Here is a 17,665-nt window from a genome sequence, read left to right on the forward strand (position 1 = left end):
CTACTTGCCTGCTTAGGTGTCTGGTCTCCTACAAACCAGGGTTGGCTGACTCGAGGCGTCCGAACCGCCGAGGCTGACAAGGGAGCCCCAACTCGCAGGGTCTTTCATCCGCTAATCTTTTCCCCGGGACCACAGATCCCGGAAGACTCTATACCCGCTCCAAGCGCATTACCCTCTGGGATTTGTAGTCGGAGCCACCCCGTCAGGGGGCGCCCTCTATCTGCGGCAGTGAGCGTTCAGCCTCCCCGGCCTCCGCAAAGCGGGAGCGCGGGAAAATGCGGCTTGTGCGAGCAGCCGTGCGCGCGGACAGAGGTAACCCCAGCTGCAGAGGTTGCCCATACAGGCACCAGGTAAAGCAAACAAGGCGCGGGAAATAGATTTTGAGGGGGGCTCAGAGGATTAAGACATGATCCTGGGCAAAAGGAGTTTACAGCCTACCTGATGAGGCCTACCAGACGCAGAGGACAGAGAGGGATTGAAAACGGGTTCGGGTGGCGAGGTCAGGGAGGGCTTTGGCTGAACTGTAGGAATTAACGAACAAAGTCAACACAGAAAAGAGAGCTGTGGCCTGAAATAGCTGTGGTTCATGTCTTGAAAATTAAAAAGTGGGCCTAACACAGATAAATGTTTCAGAAATTGAAAAACTAAATTGTTAGTTATCCATGTAGCTATCTTGTGCCAAGGAAGACCATTTTTTGTAGACCAGGATTTCTCAACCTGGGCACAGTTGAAGTTTGGAGCTGGATCATTCTTTGTTGTGGGGGGCTATGCATTGTAGGGTGTTTAGCAGCTTCCCTGCTAACCCCTAGATTCCAGTAGCATCTCCCTCTCCCCAGTTGTGACAACCAAAAATGTCTCCAGACATTGCCAAAAGTCCCTGGAGACAAAACCCGCCAGTTGAGAACCACTGATGTAGACCCATGATTTTCTAAGTATGATCCTCAGACCCCCAAGGGTCGCCAAAAACCTTTCAGGAGTCCTCAAAGTCAAAATTGTTTTCATACTAATATAAAAACGTTATTTGCCTTTTTCACAATGTAGGCATTTGACTGATAGTGCAGAAGCACTGATGGGTAAAACTGACATCTCAGCAGAATCAAAGCAGTGACACTACACTAGTGGTGAACTAGTAGTCCTTGTAACCATTACAACACACGGTAAAAAAAAAAAATTATAATAATAAAAAGCAGTTTGCTTAAGAATTTCCTTGATGAAACAGTAAATATTATTTCATTAAAATGACCCTTGAGTACCTTTTAATATTCTAGGTGACAATATGGGAAGTACTCATAAAGCGCTTCTGCATACTGAAATATGTCTCAAGGAAAAGCACTTGTGAGGTGGCATTATAAAGTAAAGTAGGCACTTTCTTCTTGGAACATAAGTTTAGAATGATCGACAAGCTGGTTATTCAGACTTGGGTATTTCACAGAACTTTTCTTGAAAATAAGTGAAAGGAACCTATTACTTCAGGAAAAACAGTTGATAGTGTTTGTTGCCAATGATAAAATTCAAGCTTTTGAGCAAAATTAGGATTTTGGAGAATTTGTATTCTCCATCTTGATCTTGACAGCTTCCCAATACTTCCAGACTTTTCTGTTGAAATCAGTGGAGATATTATCAGATGTGATTTTTATTTATATTGTTTAAGACACCAACATTTGTTAGAAGTGCATAAGTGAACCAATATTTTCAAACTGATCAATGCGTAATTGTAACCAACCTCTGAGATGGCCTTCAAGGATCCCTACATCTGGTATTGACACCTTTGTGTACTTTTTTCCCTGCATGGTACTGGGATTGGTCTGTTATCCATAGAATAGGGAAGAAGTGATATTCTGTTATTTCTAAGATTAGTTATAATAGACACTAAGGTGGTGGCAATGTTTCTTAATCTGTGAAGAGGCTCACATAGCCATGTTCACTGTAAACTTGAAACTGAAAATTTATTGAGCTTAATACTTAGTATTTGTGCACTTTTCTGTATTCATTAATACCTCTATGAAAGTCTTTGAAAAATATCTATCTCCCCGACAAGACACTCAGAGCAGGATTTATGTCTTACTTATGTTCACATTCGTAGTGCTTGGTTCATAATAGCAATTTGAAGGGATATAGTTTATAGAGTGAATAATTAAATGGTGCTTGAAGCTCTGCCCCCTTTTTAGGGATCTTTCCCAAAGTTTTCAAATAACTTAACCTTGATCCACTCTGCTCTGATAAGGCTACCTCCCAAAAAGTTTTTTACACTTTACCCACCACTTACCTACTTACTTTGACCGGTCTATGATCTTGATGCCCCTATTGATATATTTAGTATTGTTTCCTATGCTGCTTTTTTATGGACAACATGATCTAAGTTGCTAGTAATCCACTAAACTTATCATAGTTAACATTTATTGGCATTTATAATGTGCCCAGCACTTAGAACAGTTCACTAAGTATTAGCTATTATAGTGAATGTGATTTTTCAAACATGAGAATTTCTTGTACAATTTTATCCAGTCAGGGTAAATATTTAAGTCCCCTAAAAGAACAACCTTTTGTTCTGTTCATAACACTCTTTAGTATTGTTTTCTTTTGTTATAATCATCAAGCTATTTTAAAGATTTAGAATGTCAACAATCTGTAAGCTTTGCTTAACAGTGCCATATGGGATATAAGATTTACTACTAATAATGAAATCTGATCAAATCTAGTGTTAGCAGCCAGGGGATAAATGGTAGCTGCTTTGGCTTTTATTGTATATGTCTTAATATTTTAAGACAATTTATTTCTAGATGAAAAAAAAACTCACTAATTTGAGACCAAAATCACAATATGAGTGTTAAATTTAGTCAAGTACTATAGTTAATACCTAAGTACCATTAAAAATAATGTGCAGATATTCAGACATAAACATTTTTTCATTTAGTTTTCCCAGAGATTAAAAAAGTAAACACATTGTAACAGATGAAAAGTGATGTTTTTATTATACCATCTTTCCAAATCAAGGTATTTGAAATTGCAGACGTAAATATACTCTGGTCTAATCATACATGAACACTTCTCAAAAATTTTGCACCACAAAGATTGATTTCTACCCTCTACCAATTTTTGGTATGCTGTATGTGGAATGTCATTCCTCTGTCAAGAGAACCCAAAATGAAAATGAGATTTCTGTTGTGGTGTGGGGCTGGGGGTTGAGGAGGGAGTTAAGGGGAAAGATTTAAACAGCAAACACTTTTTCTTTCTTCCAAAGGTGCCTGTCAGAGCATAGATGCATGGAGTTCTACATCTAGTCACAAACCACCAAGCATTAATTCAAATTAATTGTGAATAGTATCACTACAAGGTCAAAAAGGGCAGTGAATGGGAGGGGTACTTTTTGTATAAAATCATCTAAAATTCTAAGAAACTACAAAAGCATCTCAGAAAAATAATTAAAGTAAAAACAATGTTTATTTCAGTGAAATTATATTAAATTAGATGATATATTAAGCTCCCATATCCCCCAATCTGGTAGAAAATTTCCTCTCAGTGAGAATTCATTTATTTTAATGGCAAAATTTGTACTCATCAGTAAAATCTGTTATATTTAAAACTTTGTATACAGTACATTTCTGGCAAAAACCTTATACATCTTTCAGCTGTTAAGACAAAGTAAAAATATGGTTGCATAAAATCCCAAAAAATATAAATTGCTGAAAAGATATTTAAAAAAAGATTAAAAATCATTTGCATTGATTACCCTTACATCTTCAATATTATAAGAATTTGCAAACTATAACAAATTTGTGAAAATTCTGGTGCATCATTGACATACATAAGGAAAAGTTGTCATTTCAAATATCCCAGCTTAAAAAAGAACTTACTGCAATACTCTGTGCTTTTATTATACTATTTGAACAAGTGCAATATTGAAGTTTCAAAATAAAACTCAGTAACTAAAAGAAATCACAATAACTTATAAAAGAAGCAAAGTTTACATTTTAACAAATTAACAATTTTTAGAAGGTCCTGTTTAATTGGTTCCTCCTTAGTTCCCTGTCCCCACAGCAGAAACGTTATAGACATTAAGACTTCTTACTTCTATAAACAAGTCTCTTACTAAAAATACAGTCTTCTGTTCTTAACATCAGGAACATAATGCTGCATTTAGAGAGCCTAAGCAAAATCACTATCCCCAAAACAGAGGGCCACATACATTATAAATACAATTTTGAACTCACATTTAAATGGAACTTCTATTTTATGTACAACTTCCAAATTCTAATTTGAATAGAACAAGCCTTGTCCAAAAAGAAGCAAGGTTTTTCTCTTGAATTCAGTGCATGTTTCTAGGGGTGCTGGAGCCGAATCTACAGCTACATTTGTATAACCATTTATACAAACTATCACAACATTTGAGTACGTTATCATCTGATGACATAGGTGCTCAATAAATTTACCAAAAGCAATTCTAAAATAAAAAGATTTTTAAAATACAGAAAGAGCGAGCTCTGTGACAAAGGAAAATGGTTACTACTGAAAAAAATTTCTTAAAGTTAAAAATAATATAAAGCAAATATGGATGACACTTTTTAAATTTTTTATTAGCATACACCTGATATTAGTTTTATCTGGGGTGACTTTAAATCTTCATTTACACCTATTATGTGATGCTATTATTAAGAGTGAGAAAAAGAATATATAACCAGAGGTCTCAGGAAGGCTAAGCATCTTTAGGCAGTTCCCATCATACTAATTTTTTAAAAAGTAACTAAAATCCAAAATGGTACCATTTAGAAGAACTAACCAATTTGTTAGATATTTTATCAGAATAATAATAATAATAAGTCTTATCTGACTAAAGAGACATAATAAACAAATGCAATGTATAAACCTTAATTGGATCCTGGTTCAAAATAACCAACTTTAAAAGAAATTTGAAAGACAACTGGGAAAATCTGGATATGAATTGAGTATTAGATATTATGGAATTATTAAATTTATAATAGTATTATTGTTTTCTAGGAAAATGTCCTTATTTTTAGGAGATACATGAAGTACTCAGGGGTGACAAATATGTCTGCAATATCCAAATGGCTCAGGAAAAAAAAAAAGCACATATATACACACATATATACACATAACCATCTATATATATATACACATATATAGATATAAAGATAAATCAAATATGGCAAAATTCTAACAATTGATGAATCGAATTGTAAAGTGCATGTGATCACTCTACTGGTTTTCCAGTTTTTCTGTTTTTAAAAAATTCATAATAATATTTGGTGAAAAAAGTCATATCCAAGCATTTAAACAGTTGGTAAAAGATGTTCTTTCTATGCTCTGTGTCAGTTTAAAAGATACTTAATCAAATGATTAGAAATTCTTGCATACATTCCATACTGACTGACATCACTTAGTGGAGTGATTTGTGAAACTGAAAAAAAATAGCATGATTTATTTACAGTATATGCAACTCAAGTCTTATGACAAAGAGCAATTTATGTACAGAACATTGTGGGACATATTATAAGATTAAACTTAGTGCCAAGAGTATCTGAACACACTATTTCTGTGTGTTTTTGGACTTGCCAAGCTAAAGAAAAAAATTTTTAATTGTGTTTAATATCTTAGATACCACTTACTAAATACTATAGAATAGTAAAAGAGGAATATGGAAAGGTTATCCAGTCTGTTACTACTGTTGGAAGATACCTGCTATTTAAACAGTTAAGGACCCAGAAAACAAAATCACCTATAAAGGTTTCTGGGGATTCTAGGCAAATCTTTATTGAATTAATTTATGAAGCAAATGTTTAACATATCAGCGTGTAATAATATATGAAGGCCTTTATGGTAAATGAAGGTTCTACAAAGCTCTGTGAATATTAATATAAAGTAGCTAAATCAAGTGAGCCTGAGAGACATATAATTCATTCTGTATATTATACTATATGCCTACTGAACAATGAACAACAAAATGATCCTAATTCATTTTTGCACATTAGGCTTTTAACTATTAATCATGTTCCAGTCCTTGTGCAAATTGCATTCCAAAAGGCCAATTCTCAGTTATAATTATGTATAACTTGATTATAAATGGAAGCATTTGGCTATGATTTATTCATGCTTATTGCTATTGAAGAAATAAGCAAAGTTTTACATTTACTGTGCAAGAATTTTAATTAGATTTGCACACATCTCAAAAAATTCTATTGTGTGACTTCCAGGTCTTGGAGTTAAGTCAACAGGAGAAGAGTCAAGGGAGGTTACAGATGAGGTAAGAGAAACTTCCGAGGATTTTCCTTGAGCTTCAGCATCTGAGTCATTCCTTTGGCAAGATCGATAGTTGCTCACTGATCCTGATCTCTGTGGAGTAGCAGTCCCTGATTTGGCCTCAGTAATTTCATCTGGGTAAAAAAGAATCTCAATTTTATTATAATCCTCTACCCCCTATATATATATATATATATATATATATATATATATATTTTTTTTTTTTTTTTTTTTTGCCAGTGTTGAAGTTGCTTCTTAAATGAGATTACTGACCAGCTATCAAAAGCATGCTTATTTTGCATACCTTCTAAAACAGAGGCAATGGGCCTGTGTTAAACCACGTGCCTTTTTTACATACAGCAAGTATTCTCATGCTGGCTAATCAAGCTTAGCTACAGTATGTAGCTACTCATCAGTCTTTTGCAATTCAACATTACAAATCTAGTAAACCAACAACTTGGGACTTAATAAACATCATTCTCTGGCAATAAAAATTAATCCCTTTATATTAGAATCATAGACTGAGGCAAGTGAAATTTGGAAGGAATCCCAGAGATCATTTCATCCAACCCTTCATTTTATTGTTAAGATAAACCTAGAGAAGTCAAACAACTTGCCCAATGTTACAAACAAAGAGAGGTAACAGAGCCCAATTAAGTAACAAGATCTAATATATTATCTTCACTGTTTGTATGACATACATACCATCAATACTACGGAAATCCAGTAAGTAAGTTCTACTATCCACTTGATATAACTGTAGACTCATTTTGGAGTATGTGCTTGTCACAGGATTCTTCCTTCGAACACGCAAATAATACGGGTTTACAACCTAGCATATGGTATGGACAAAAACAAAGTCAAAAGCTATTTTCATATAAAATATTTTGTATATGACAGGTTTTCTAAATGTGCTTCATAATCAGAATGCTCTGTCTTACCTTCCATTCGTAATCCAGTTGTTTAATTGCTCTACAAACTTCTGCCATGATATCATTTGGTCGACTTTGACTTCTAATTCCCAAATGCCATTTTGCTTTCCTTACACCTTGATGTTTGGATTTCTGTGGATTTAATTCATCAAGGGTATGGCGTGCCCTTGGTGTTTCAGCAACCAAGAATGGTACTCTTTCGGGATGGGGCCGAGTCAAATGGTGATCATCCAGAAAAGAATCAGGTGGGCTTGTTGCCAAGTAGAAATCTTTGGCTTCATTCATTATTCTCCTGTTATCTATTATAAGGTGATAGGCAACTGCCAAAGGGTCCTGGTGATTTCTGTTATAAAGGCAGCTGAGAACTTCCTCTTCTGAACATTCAAATTTTTCACATACTTCTTTTAAGGCTTCATCATCAATCATGGTTGAACTATATGATGGATCCTCAGGAAAGAGATACTTTGGAAGGTCCTGTTTAAACCATTCATGTTCCCTGAGAGAAAATGGCAGGGAAGGGATAAGGATTTTGAGTAGAGCTAAGACTGAAAGTAACAGTTTGAAGAATTTACGATATGAATTCATTTATATTTATATCCACACTGTATGAATTATCATTTTTTTTTTAATACCAAGATTTTTTCTACTCAGTCTCACACTTCATTGAACAGACTGGGGGAAATGTTCCAGCCTCACTCTGATTTTTAGAGGGAGAAAGCATTGATAGGGCCATGGAAAAAGAAATCTCCTACACTTTAAATAAAAAATTTCAGAACAAATGACAATTACAAAGAACAGCCTATTACCAGCTCAGAAACAGAACAGGTAAGAACATTTTAAGCCGACATATTGCATGGCTTCCATATAATACTCTCTTGATATAATGGTTAGTGAAAAAATAAGCAGAATATAAGAACAACTCAAAAACAGGCTATAACGACCATTCATTGAGTGCTTACCATGTGCTAGATTTTAGGCTAAACATTTTATATACATTATCTCACTTCATTCTCAAAATAACTGAAAATAATATCCCCTTGTTTTACATGAAAGAACTGAGGTTCAAACAGATCAAGGAACTTGTATAAGGTCTCAAATTCAGTAAGTGGCAGAGCTAAGATTGCAACCCAGTTGTATGTTACCATGCTCTGAATAATTACCTGTACCAATTCCCGTAATCATGAATATAAAAGATCACATTTGATCTCAACTCTATCAAAAATTATGCTAAGGCTAAAAAAAATCTATAAAGGAAAACACCCAAAAGAACAATGGTTATCTTCCAGGTGGTAGGATTAAAAATAATTTTTATTCTCTGTTTTCTTTTTTGGTGCTAAGTATTTTCCAATTGTTACATGTAACACTTCTAACTGGAAAAATATATAAAACAAAAGCAAAAACATCTCTCTTAAGATATTTTAAAATTATAAATTTTATATAGAGAACAAAAAAACAATAGAGAGGATAAATATCACCAAAAGTTGGTACTTTGAGAAGATCAACAAGATTGACAAGCCCCTAGCTAGAATGACAAAATCAAAAAGAGAGAAGACCCATATAAACAAAATAATGAATGAAAAAGGTGACATAACTGCAGATCCTGAAGAAATTTAAAAAATTATAAGAGGATACTATGAACAACTGTATGGCAACAAACTGGATAATGTAGAGGAAATGGACAATTTCCTGGAAACATATGAACAACCTAGACTGACCAGAGAAGAAATAGAAGACCTCAATCAACCCATCACAAGCAAAGAGATCCAATCAGTCATCAAAAATCTTCCCACAAATAAATGCCCAGGGCCAGATGGCTTCACAGGGGAATTCTACCAAACTTTCCAGAAAGAACTGACACCAATCTTACTCAAACTCTTTCAAAACATTGAAGAAAATGGAACACTACCTAACTCATTTTATGAAGCTAACATCAATCTAATACCAAAACCAGGCAAAGATGCTACAAAAAAGGAAAACTACCGGCCAATCTCCCTAATGAATATAGATGCAAAAATCCTCAACAAAATACTTGCAAATCAAATCCAAAGACACATTAAAAAAATCATACACCATGACCAAGTGGGGTTCATTCCAGGCATGCAAGGATGGTTCAACATAAGAAAAACAATCAATGTATTACAACACATTAAAAATTCGAAAGGGAAAAATCAAATGATCATCTCAGTAGATGCTGAAAAAGCATTTGACAAAATCCAACATCCGTTTTTGATAAAAACACTTCAAAAGGTAGGAATTGAAGGAAACTTCCTTAACATGATAAAGAGCGTATATGAAAAACCCACAGCCAGCATAGTACTCAATGGTGAGAGACTGAAAGCCTTCCCTCTAAGATCAGGAACAAGACAAGGATGCCCGCTATCACCACTGTTATTAACATTGTGCTGGAAGTGCTAGCCAGGGCAATCCGGCAAGACAAAGAAATAAAAGGCATCCAAATTGGAAAAGAAGAAGTAAAACTGTCATTGTTTGCAGATGATATGATCTTGTATCTGGAAAACCCTGAGAAATCAACGATACAGCTACTAGAGCTAATAAACAAATTTAGCAAAGTAGCGGGATACAAGGTTAATGCACATAAGTCAGTAATGTTTCTATATGCTAGAAATGAACAAACTGAAGAGACACTCAAGAAAAAGATACCATTTTCAATAGCAACTAAAAAAATCAAGTACCTAGGAATAAACTTAACCAAAGATGTAAAAGACCTATACAAAGAAAACTACATAACTCTACTAAAAGAAATAGAAGGGGACCTTAAAAGATGGAAAAATATTCCATGTTCATGGATAGGAAAGCTAAATGTCATTAAGATGTCAATTCTACCCAAACTCATCTACAGGTTCAATGCAATCCCAATCAAAATTCCAACAACCTACTTTGCAGACTTGGAAAAGCTAGTTATCAAATTTATTTGAAAAGGGAAGATGCCTCGAATTGCTAAAGACACTCTAAAAAAGAAAAACGAAGTGGGAGGACTTACACTCCCTGACTTTGAAGCTTATTACAAAGCCACAGTTGTCAAAACAGCATGGTACTGGCACAAAGATAGACATATAGATCAATGGAATTGAATTGAGAATTCAGAGATAGACCCTCAGATCTATGGCTGACTGATCTTTGATAAGGCCCCCAAAGTCACTGAACTGAGTCATAATGGTGTTTTCAACAAATGGGGCTGGGAGAGTTGGATATCCATATCCAAAAGAATGAAAGAGGACCCCTACCTCACACCCTACACAAAAATTAACTCAAAATGGATGAAAGATCTCAATATAAAAGAAAGTACCATAAAACTCCTAGAAGATAATGTAGGAAAACATCTTCAAGACCTTGTATTAGGCGGCCACTTCCTAGACTTTACACCCAAAGCACAAGCAACAAAAGAAAAAAATAGATAAATGGGAACTCCTCAAGCTTAGAAGTTTTTGTACCTCAAAGGAATTTCTCAAAAAGGTAAAGAGGCAGCCAACTCAACAGGAAAAAATTTTTGGAAACCATGTATCTGACAAAAGACTGGTATCTTGTATATATAAAGAAATCCTACAACTCAATGACAAGAGTACAGACACCCCAATTATAAAATGGGCAAAAGATATGAAAAGACAGTTCTCTGAAGAGGAAATACAAATGGCCAAGAAACACATGAAAAAATGTTCAGTTTCACTAGCTATTAGAGAGATGCAAATTAAGACCACAATGAGATACCATCTAACACCGGTTAGAGTGGCTGCCATTAAACAAACAGGAAACTACAAATGCTGGAGGGGATGTGGAGAAATTGGGACTCTTATTCATTGTTGGTGGGACTGTATAATGGTTCAGCCACTCTGGAAGTCAGTCTGGCAGTTCCTTAGAAAACTAGATATAAAGTTACCATTCGATCCAGCGACTGCACTTCTCGGTATATACCTGGAAGATCGGAAAGCAGTGACACGAACAAGTATCTGCACGCCAATGTTCATAGCAGCATTATTCACAATTGCCACGAGATAGAAACAACCCAAATGTCCTTCAACAGATGAGTGGATAAATAAAATGTGGTATATACACACGATGGAATACTACACGGCAGTAAGAAGGAACGATCTCGTGAAACATATGACAACATGGATGACCCTTGAAGACATAATGCTGAGCGAAATAAGCCAGGCACAAAAAGAGAAATATTATATGCTACCACTAATGTGAACTTTGAAAAATGTAAAACAAATGGTTTATAATGTAGAATGTAGGGGAACTAGCAATAGAGAGCAATTAAGGAAGGGGGAACAATAATCCAAGAACAGATAAGCTATTTAACGTTCTGGGGATGCCCAGGAATGACTATGGTCTGTTAATTTCTGATGGATATAGTAGGAACAAGTTCACAGAAATGTTGCTATATTAGGTAACTTTCTTGGGGTAAAGTAGGAACAGGTTGGAAGTAAAGCAGTTATCTTAGGTTAGTTGTCTTTTTCTTACTCCCTGGTTATGGTCTCTTTGAAATGTTCTTTTATATGTCTTTTTTTTTTTTTTAATTTTTTTTCATACAGTTGATTTAAAAAAGAAAAAAAAGTTAAAAAAAAAAAAAAAGGAAAAAAATATGTAGCGCCCCCTTGAGGAGCCCGTGGAGAATGCAGGGGTATTGACCTACCCCACCTCGATGGTTGCTAACATGACCACAGACATAGGGGACTGGTGGTTTGATGGGCTGAGCCCTCTACCATAGGTTTTACCCTTGGGAAGACGGTTGCTGTAAAGGAGAGGGTAGGCCTCCCTTTAATTGTGCCTAAGAGCCTCCTCCCGAATGCCTCTTTGTTGCTCAGATGTGGCTCTCTCTCCCTAGCTAAGCCAACTTGAAAGGTGAAATCACTGCCCTCCCCCCTACGTGGGATCAGACACCCAGGGGAGTGAATCTCCCTGGCAACATGGAATATGACTCCCAGGGAGGAATGTAGACCTGGCATCATGGGACGGAGAACATCTTCTTGACCAAAAGGGGGATGTGAAAGGAAATGAAATAAGCTTCAGTGGCAGAGAGACTCCAAAAGGAGCCGAGAGGTCACTCTGGTGGGCACTCTTACGCATAATTTAGACAACCCTTTTTAGGTTCTAAAGAATTGGGGTAGCTGGTGGTGGATACCTGAAACTATCAAACTACAACCCAGAACCCATGAATCTCGAAGACAATTGTATAAAAATGTAGCTTATGAGGGGTGACAATGGGATTGGGAAAGCCATAAGGACCACACTCCCCTTTGTCTAGTTTATGGATGGATGAGTAGAAAAATAGGGGAAGGAAACAAACAAACAGACAGACAAAGGTACCCAGTGTTCTTTTTTACTTCAATTGCTCTTTTTCACTTTAATTATTATTCTTGTTATTTTTGTGTGTGTGCTAATGAAGGTGTCAGGGATTGATTTAGGTGATGAATGTACAACTATGTAATGGTACTGTGAACAATGGAATGTATGATTTGTTTTGTGTGACTGCGTGGTATGTGAATATATCTCAATAAAATGAAGACTAAAAAAATAAGTAAATAAAATTATAAATTTTAAAGAATGTTATGACTTATCCCTTGGGTTGTAAAATTATGACTTGCCATTCATGGTACCTTTTTTAGCACTAGTCACAAGCTCATGGAATAAATGGAAAGGAATCAAGCTTCAAGTTCCAAGCATAATCTTTCCTTCTTCATTACTCTTATGCCTTCTTATTTACTACTGTATCAGATTTCCTTCTTCAATCTCCCCCATCCCTAAGAAGTATGTGGCCTAGCCATTAGAAGAGCAAAACAAATTTCCATAGAAAAGAAGAAAGAAAAAAGTGGTGGTGGAAGAAATAAAGCTTGGAATGAGTTTTTTTAAGTTTTCATCAGAAATGGCTCATTAAGAAGTAGATTTGCCATAATCTCTTCTGCCTTATTTAAACTACTAGGCAGTATTATTAACAGTTTTTTACCTACAGAGCAGCTATTTCATATGTAATTCAATCTACACTACTAGAAAAAACGTCACTGATTAATATTTTTCTCATTCCTTGAAGTGAACAGAAGGAAAACATACAATAATTCACGAGATCAGAACTCAAATAGCAACACAAATTTACTAAAAAGTATTAATCATAAAAAGATTATATTAAAGTCAAATATGAAGCACACAATAGAAAATCCTAAAGAACCTCATAAAATTTAACACCCCACCAGGGTCCTTTTTTAAATTTTTCATTAGCTGTTTTCAATTTAAAAAGTGATATAATATTCATTTTAACAATTTCAAAACAAATAAAAATGTATGAATAAAAAGTGAAATCCCTCTCCCCTATCAATCATCTTACTTCTCTAAGGTAAACAGTTTAGTGTATATTCTTCCAGGCATTTTTTAATGTCAAAATAATATAAATAAATGTTTATAAACTGTAATTTTGTAACATAAAAACAGAATTACACTGTATATACTGTTCTACAACTTTTTTTTCACTCTACTTGTATCACAGATAATATTAGATCTGAAAACCTCTAAATTGCTTTATTACCTGATATCTCTGATTGTGGCCCTCTTCATGGGATCCACCTGCAGCATATGTTTCAAAAGGCTAATCACAGAAGGATTTAAATACTGCGGGGTATAAAAGATCCCATCACATATCTTCTTAAAAAGAGTTGGCACATGATCGTCATCAAATGGAAGGGTTCCACATAATAACGCATAGAGAATAACCCCACTGCTCCATATATCTACCTCTGGACCTGCATATAATCTGTAACAGGAGATACCATTTGTATTAAATAATCATTAGTAACTCACGATTCAATCAGTCAAAAATTTCAAATATGGATACTTCATGAAGAATTAGAAAATGATTTCTATAGCTATAAATAAAGATCCTAATTTTCTATTATAAAATGACAAATACATTATAAAAGATAATAGAAATTCATTCATTTTATCTTCAAAAACAAAAGTCAAGAACTTTTACAAGTTACAGACCATATCTAAAATTCTATTCCTACTACCTTACTACAGCCCTCAAGGGATCCAACCAATAAGCGAAACTTTCAACAAACATCATTACTCAATTTAAAACTATTGTTTTTTTGGTTACAGAGGAGAGACTACATGATCTTTCATCAACTGCAAATGTTCTTTAGTGATGGATTCTGATTACACTCTTCTCAACCAAGGATCCCCTACCGAGGTAATAGGAGCCTGAAGCTGTGGAAGGAAGCCAAGCTAACTGGTTCACAGAAGATTTAAACTCCCATTTGCTGTATACTATAGCCAACTGACTTAACTAGTGACAGGCTAGCTACTTAGACCACCCATTCATATCCTGGCTTCAGGGAAAGGATTTCTGTAATAAAGTAAACTGTTTGATCAATAAATGCTCTTTTGAAAGGAAAATTCTTCAATAAAACTGGGAAAATTGGATTCCAGTAATCACCACTGTATATATGCATAATCATTTCTATTTATTTATTTAATTAATACTAAGTGCAGTATCCAGGTTCTGAATTGTTTTCTTCCAGAAAGAATTAAGATAGACAACACAAATGAAATAATAATAATAATAATAAAAAGAATTTGGAGCATTAAGGTAATACAAAAATATAACAACGAAGCTTGATAAAACTAAAATTAGGTACTCCTGCCTTATTCATAGACATGCCTTTACACAAATACCATTTCTTTGAGCAGGCTAAGCAAGCAAGCTTGTGAAAATACTCTGCCTCGGGGCTTCGCAAAATCAAAGAAAATACTACAATATTTCTGCATTCTGAATTAATCAAGGTGTGATATATTCAAATGAAGAAACATGGTTTGGATGCAGAGTTATTAAAATTTAATTATAAAAAAAGTTAATTATAAAAGCTAGTAAGTGAACTTAAGCCTCTCTGTTTTCAATTTCATTGGTACAGTAAAGAAGTTATCTTTTAAACATATTAAATTCCCCTGTCTTCTAAACTATTCAGAAAGCTGTACAGTACAAATCTTCTCATGTTCTCAGTGATGGTGGTTACTAAACTGAGAGGTTAGAATCCTTGTAATCTTGCACTCTTTAGAAGATTTAAAGAATGAAGATTCAGCATAGTGAAGTATGAAGATTTTATAAATACTTCAATCCGATTTCCAAGACACCTTATCATAAAGCCCGAAGTTACTACAAAATGCCATCTACCTGAAAAATTAAAGCTATACATTACATCTTTAATTCTTCACTGAAGTAAATGGTGAGTCATTTCTTCCACAAGGGAAAAAATGGAAGTACTCTCATTTAACTATTTTACTGTAATATTGACTAGCAAATCAACATTCTCCTCTATAAATGAAGTCATTAACCCCTATTCACTTATTTTATTCTTAGAACACTTTCCGGTAAGAAAAGAATGCACCCTAAATTTCTTTCCTTTCACCAAGAATTTAATATGACACTACAGACTGATAAAATCTAGGAGGAAAAGACAATTATAAAAATGTAATGTATGGCAGGGAATGTCAAATACTACCTTCCTGAAATTACTTCTGGTGCAGCATAGTTGGGTGAGCCACAACTTGTTCTTAAAAATTCACCATCTGACATCATGTTTGAAAGACCTGGAAGTGCACAAAATCAGCTACTCAAGATTTCCCAAGGATAAAAATAAAAACCAAAACCCCATTAAACCAAACAGTGAGTTTGCATGAAAGCAATAAATCATTTTGTTCTTTACTGCAAAAAAATCCTATAGTCTTCACTAGTCCCAAATATTCTGCCATTATGCCCTAAAATTTGTAAACTATTTCAATTTAAAGTTAATCCATTGCTGAACATTACTGAGTAAATATTAAGCTATTGGTTATTTTGTTTACTAGAATAAACTTAGCATGTTTAAGTGTTATTAATACAGAAATTACTAGGAAAGTCTGTAACAGATTAATAGAAGGATTAAAATTCAAAGTTTCTATTAACTCTATTCTGATTCTTTAAAAACACACACACACAACAATTTTGTAACTTAAAATTCCCACAGAGTTTAATTCCAAAAAAAAAACCTCTGCTCCACCAAAAGAAATTTTTGCTCCTTCAAAAGTGCACTCTTAAAAATAACCACAACAATTAAGAACTAAGAAATAAAGAAGTCAAATAATTTAACTAGACACATAAAAGCAGGAGCTCAGAGGTAGTACTGTTTAGTGAGACTCAGATTAAAATATACACATATTCAAAACTGAGAGAATATTTTTAAGAATATCCACTGACTTGAGCTCAAGTCAGCTAAAAGAAGAGAGTTGCAAAGATTCATTTTTCTCTTAGGTTTAATCATGTAAGTGGCAATATATATAAGAAGGAAAGGAAAAATAAGTTCATTTTTGACAATCAAAACCATCTTCCTCAACCTGAAATTATGCTTTTTCTATCACTTAAAATATTTTACTGTAATTTTTTTTTTTTTTTTTTTTGGTGATTTTGTTCATTTAATTTACCTCTGGCTTTCAAAGTTTTGAATAATTCCATTGTAGTCACTTTCCTCTTGCTCCATACTTGACCAAAAGAACATATGGAAATAGGGTTGCTACCTTTTTCCTTCACAAATAGTAGTCTCTTTCTCTTTTCAAATGATCTCTTAGCTGCCAACTTAAACTGTTAACCTATTGTCACAAAATCCATATTTTTTTTATAAGACATAAAGCTAAAGAAAGAGAATTCCTTAGCTATTCTCCTTTTTGTATGCTCATAAGCAAAATGGTGAAGATATACTATAACATAAAAGTAAAAATTATCTGAATAATGCTACTCATGTTGGTAAACATAATGAATATGTGAAAATAAAAAATGTCCTTACCAAAATCAGCTATCTTTGCATTCATGTGTGCATCAAGCAGGACATTTTCAGGTTTCAAATCTCTATGGACCACCATATGCCTGTGACAGTAATCCACACCAGAAAGGATTTGTTGGAACAGACGACGGCTTTCTTTTTCATCCAGCTAAGAACAGTAGAGAGGTATCTTAAAGGAGTGACTTTCAAAAAAAAAATTCTCCTATCTATAATCCTCCAATGTATAAAATTGTCAAAATGTATGAAACCTTCTTAAATGAACCTCACTCAAGAAACACTTTTGAAATGAGGAAGAGATACATGTAGCACAAAATGGAAATGCTAGGAGGCTCCTGGTACCCAAATCAGTAACTTAGCTTTCTAGTATTTTCCTATGACACCATTATTATAGCTTGCTTTCCTCTGTATCTTATGAGCTATTTCAAATAGCTTCCATTTCTACTTGAAACTTAGCCTGTTTTCTCCTGTAAATTGGAATTATTTAATCTTTCATTCCTTTAACAAATATTTATTGAACACCTTCAATGTGCCATGCACTGCACTCATGACATAGCAATGAGTAAAACAAAGGCCCAAACCTAGTTGATGAAATAGTCAATAAACAAATATATAATACCAAGAGGTGAGAATGCTTTGAAGAAAAATAAAGCAAAA

General features: G+C 34.3%; 2 protein-coding genes and 1 long non-coding RNA gene across 5 annotated transcripts in view; 1 reads left to right on the forward strand and 2 right to left on the reverse strand.

The window, feature by feature from the left end:
• Window positions 1-142, reverse strand: part of TTC33 (tetratricopeptide repeat domain 33) — a 45,569-nt gene extending 45,427 nt beyond the window's left edge. The window contains exon 1 of the mRNA XM_037798897.1: window positions 9-142. The gene's annotated coding sequence lies outside the window, so the exon portion shown is untranslated. The remainder of the gene's footprint in view (window positions 1-8) is intronic.
• On the forward strand, window positions 25-14,633 carry LOC119505956. The gene is made up of 3 exons (XR_005210913.1): window positions 25-350; window positions 6,210-6,259; window positions 14,298-14,633. It is a non-coding gene; the product is annotated as an uncharacterized LOC119505956 (long non-coding RNA).
• Window positions 2,949-17,665, reverse strand: part of PRKAA1 (protein kinase AMP-activated catalytic subunit alpha 1) — a 34,634-nt gene continuing 19,917 nt past the window's right edge. For all 3 annotated transcript variants that reach the window (XM_037798894.1, XM_037798893.1, XM_037798895.1), the window contains 6 exons: window positions 17,015-17,159; window positions 15,698-15,785; window positions 13,726-13,950; window positions 7,197-7,683; window positions 6,961-7,087; window positions 2,949-6,389 (listed from right to left, as the gene is read on the reverse strand). In XM_037798894.1, coding sequence (XP_037654822.1) covers window positions 6,145-6,389; window positions 6,961-7,087; window positions 7,197-7,683; window positions 13,726-13,950; window positions 15,698-15,785; window positions 17,015-17,159 — 1,317 coding nt within the window. In that variant the 3' untranslated portion in view covers window positions 2,949-6,144. The remainder of the gene's footprint in view (window positions 6,390-6,960; window positions 7,088-7,196; window positions 7,684-13,725; window positions 13,951-15,697; window positions 15,786-17,014; window positions 17,160-17,665) is intronic.

This window comes from Choloepus didactylus, chromosome 11 (genome assembly GCF_015220235.1).
Source record: "Choloepus didactylus isolate mChoDid1 chromosome 11, mChoDid1.pri, whole genome shotgun sequence".
NCBI lineage: Eukaryota > Metazoa > Chordata > Mammalia > Pilosa > Megalonychidae > Choloepus > Choloepus didactylus.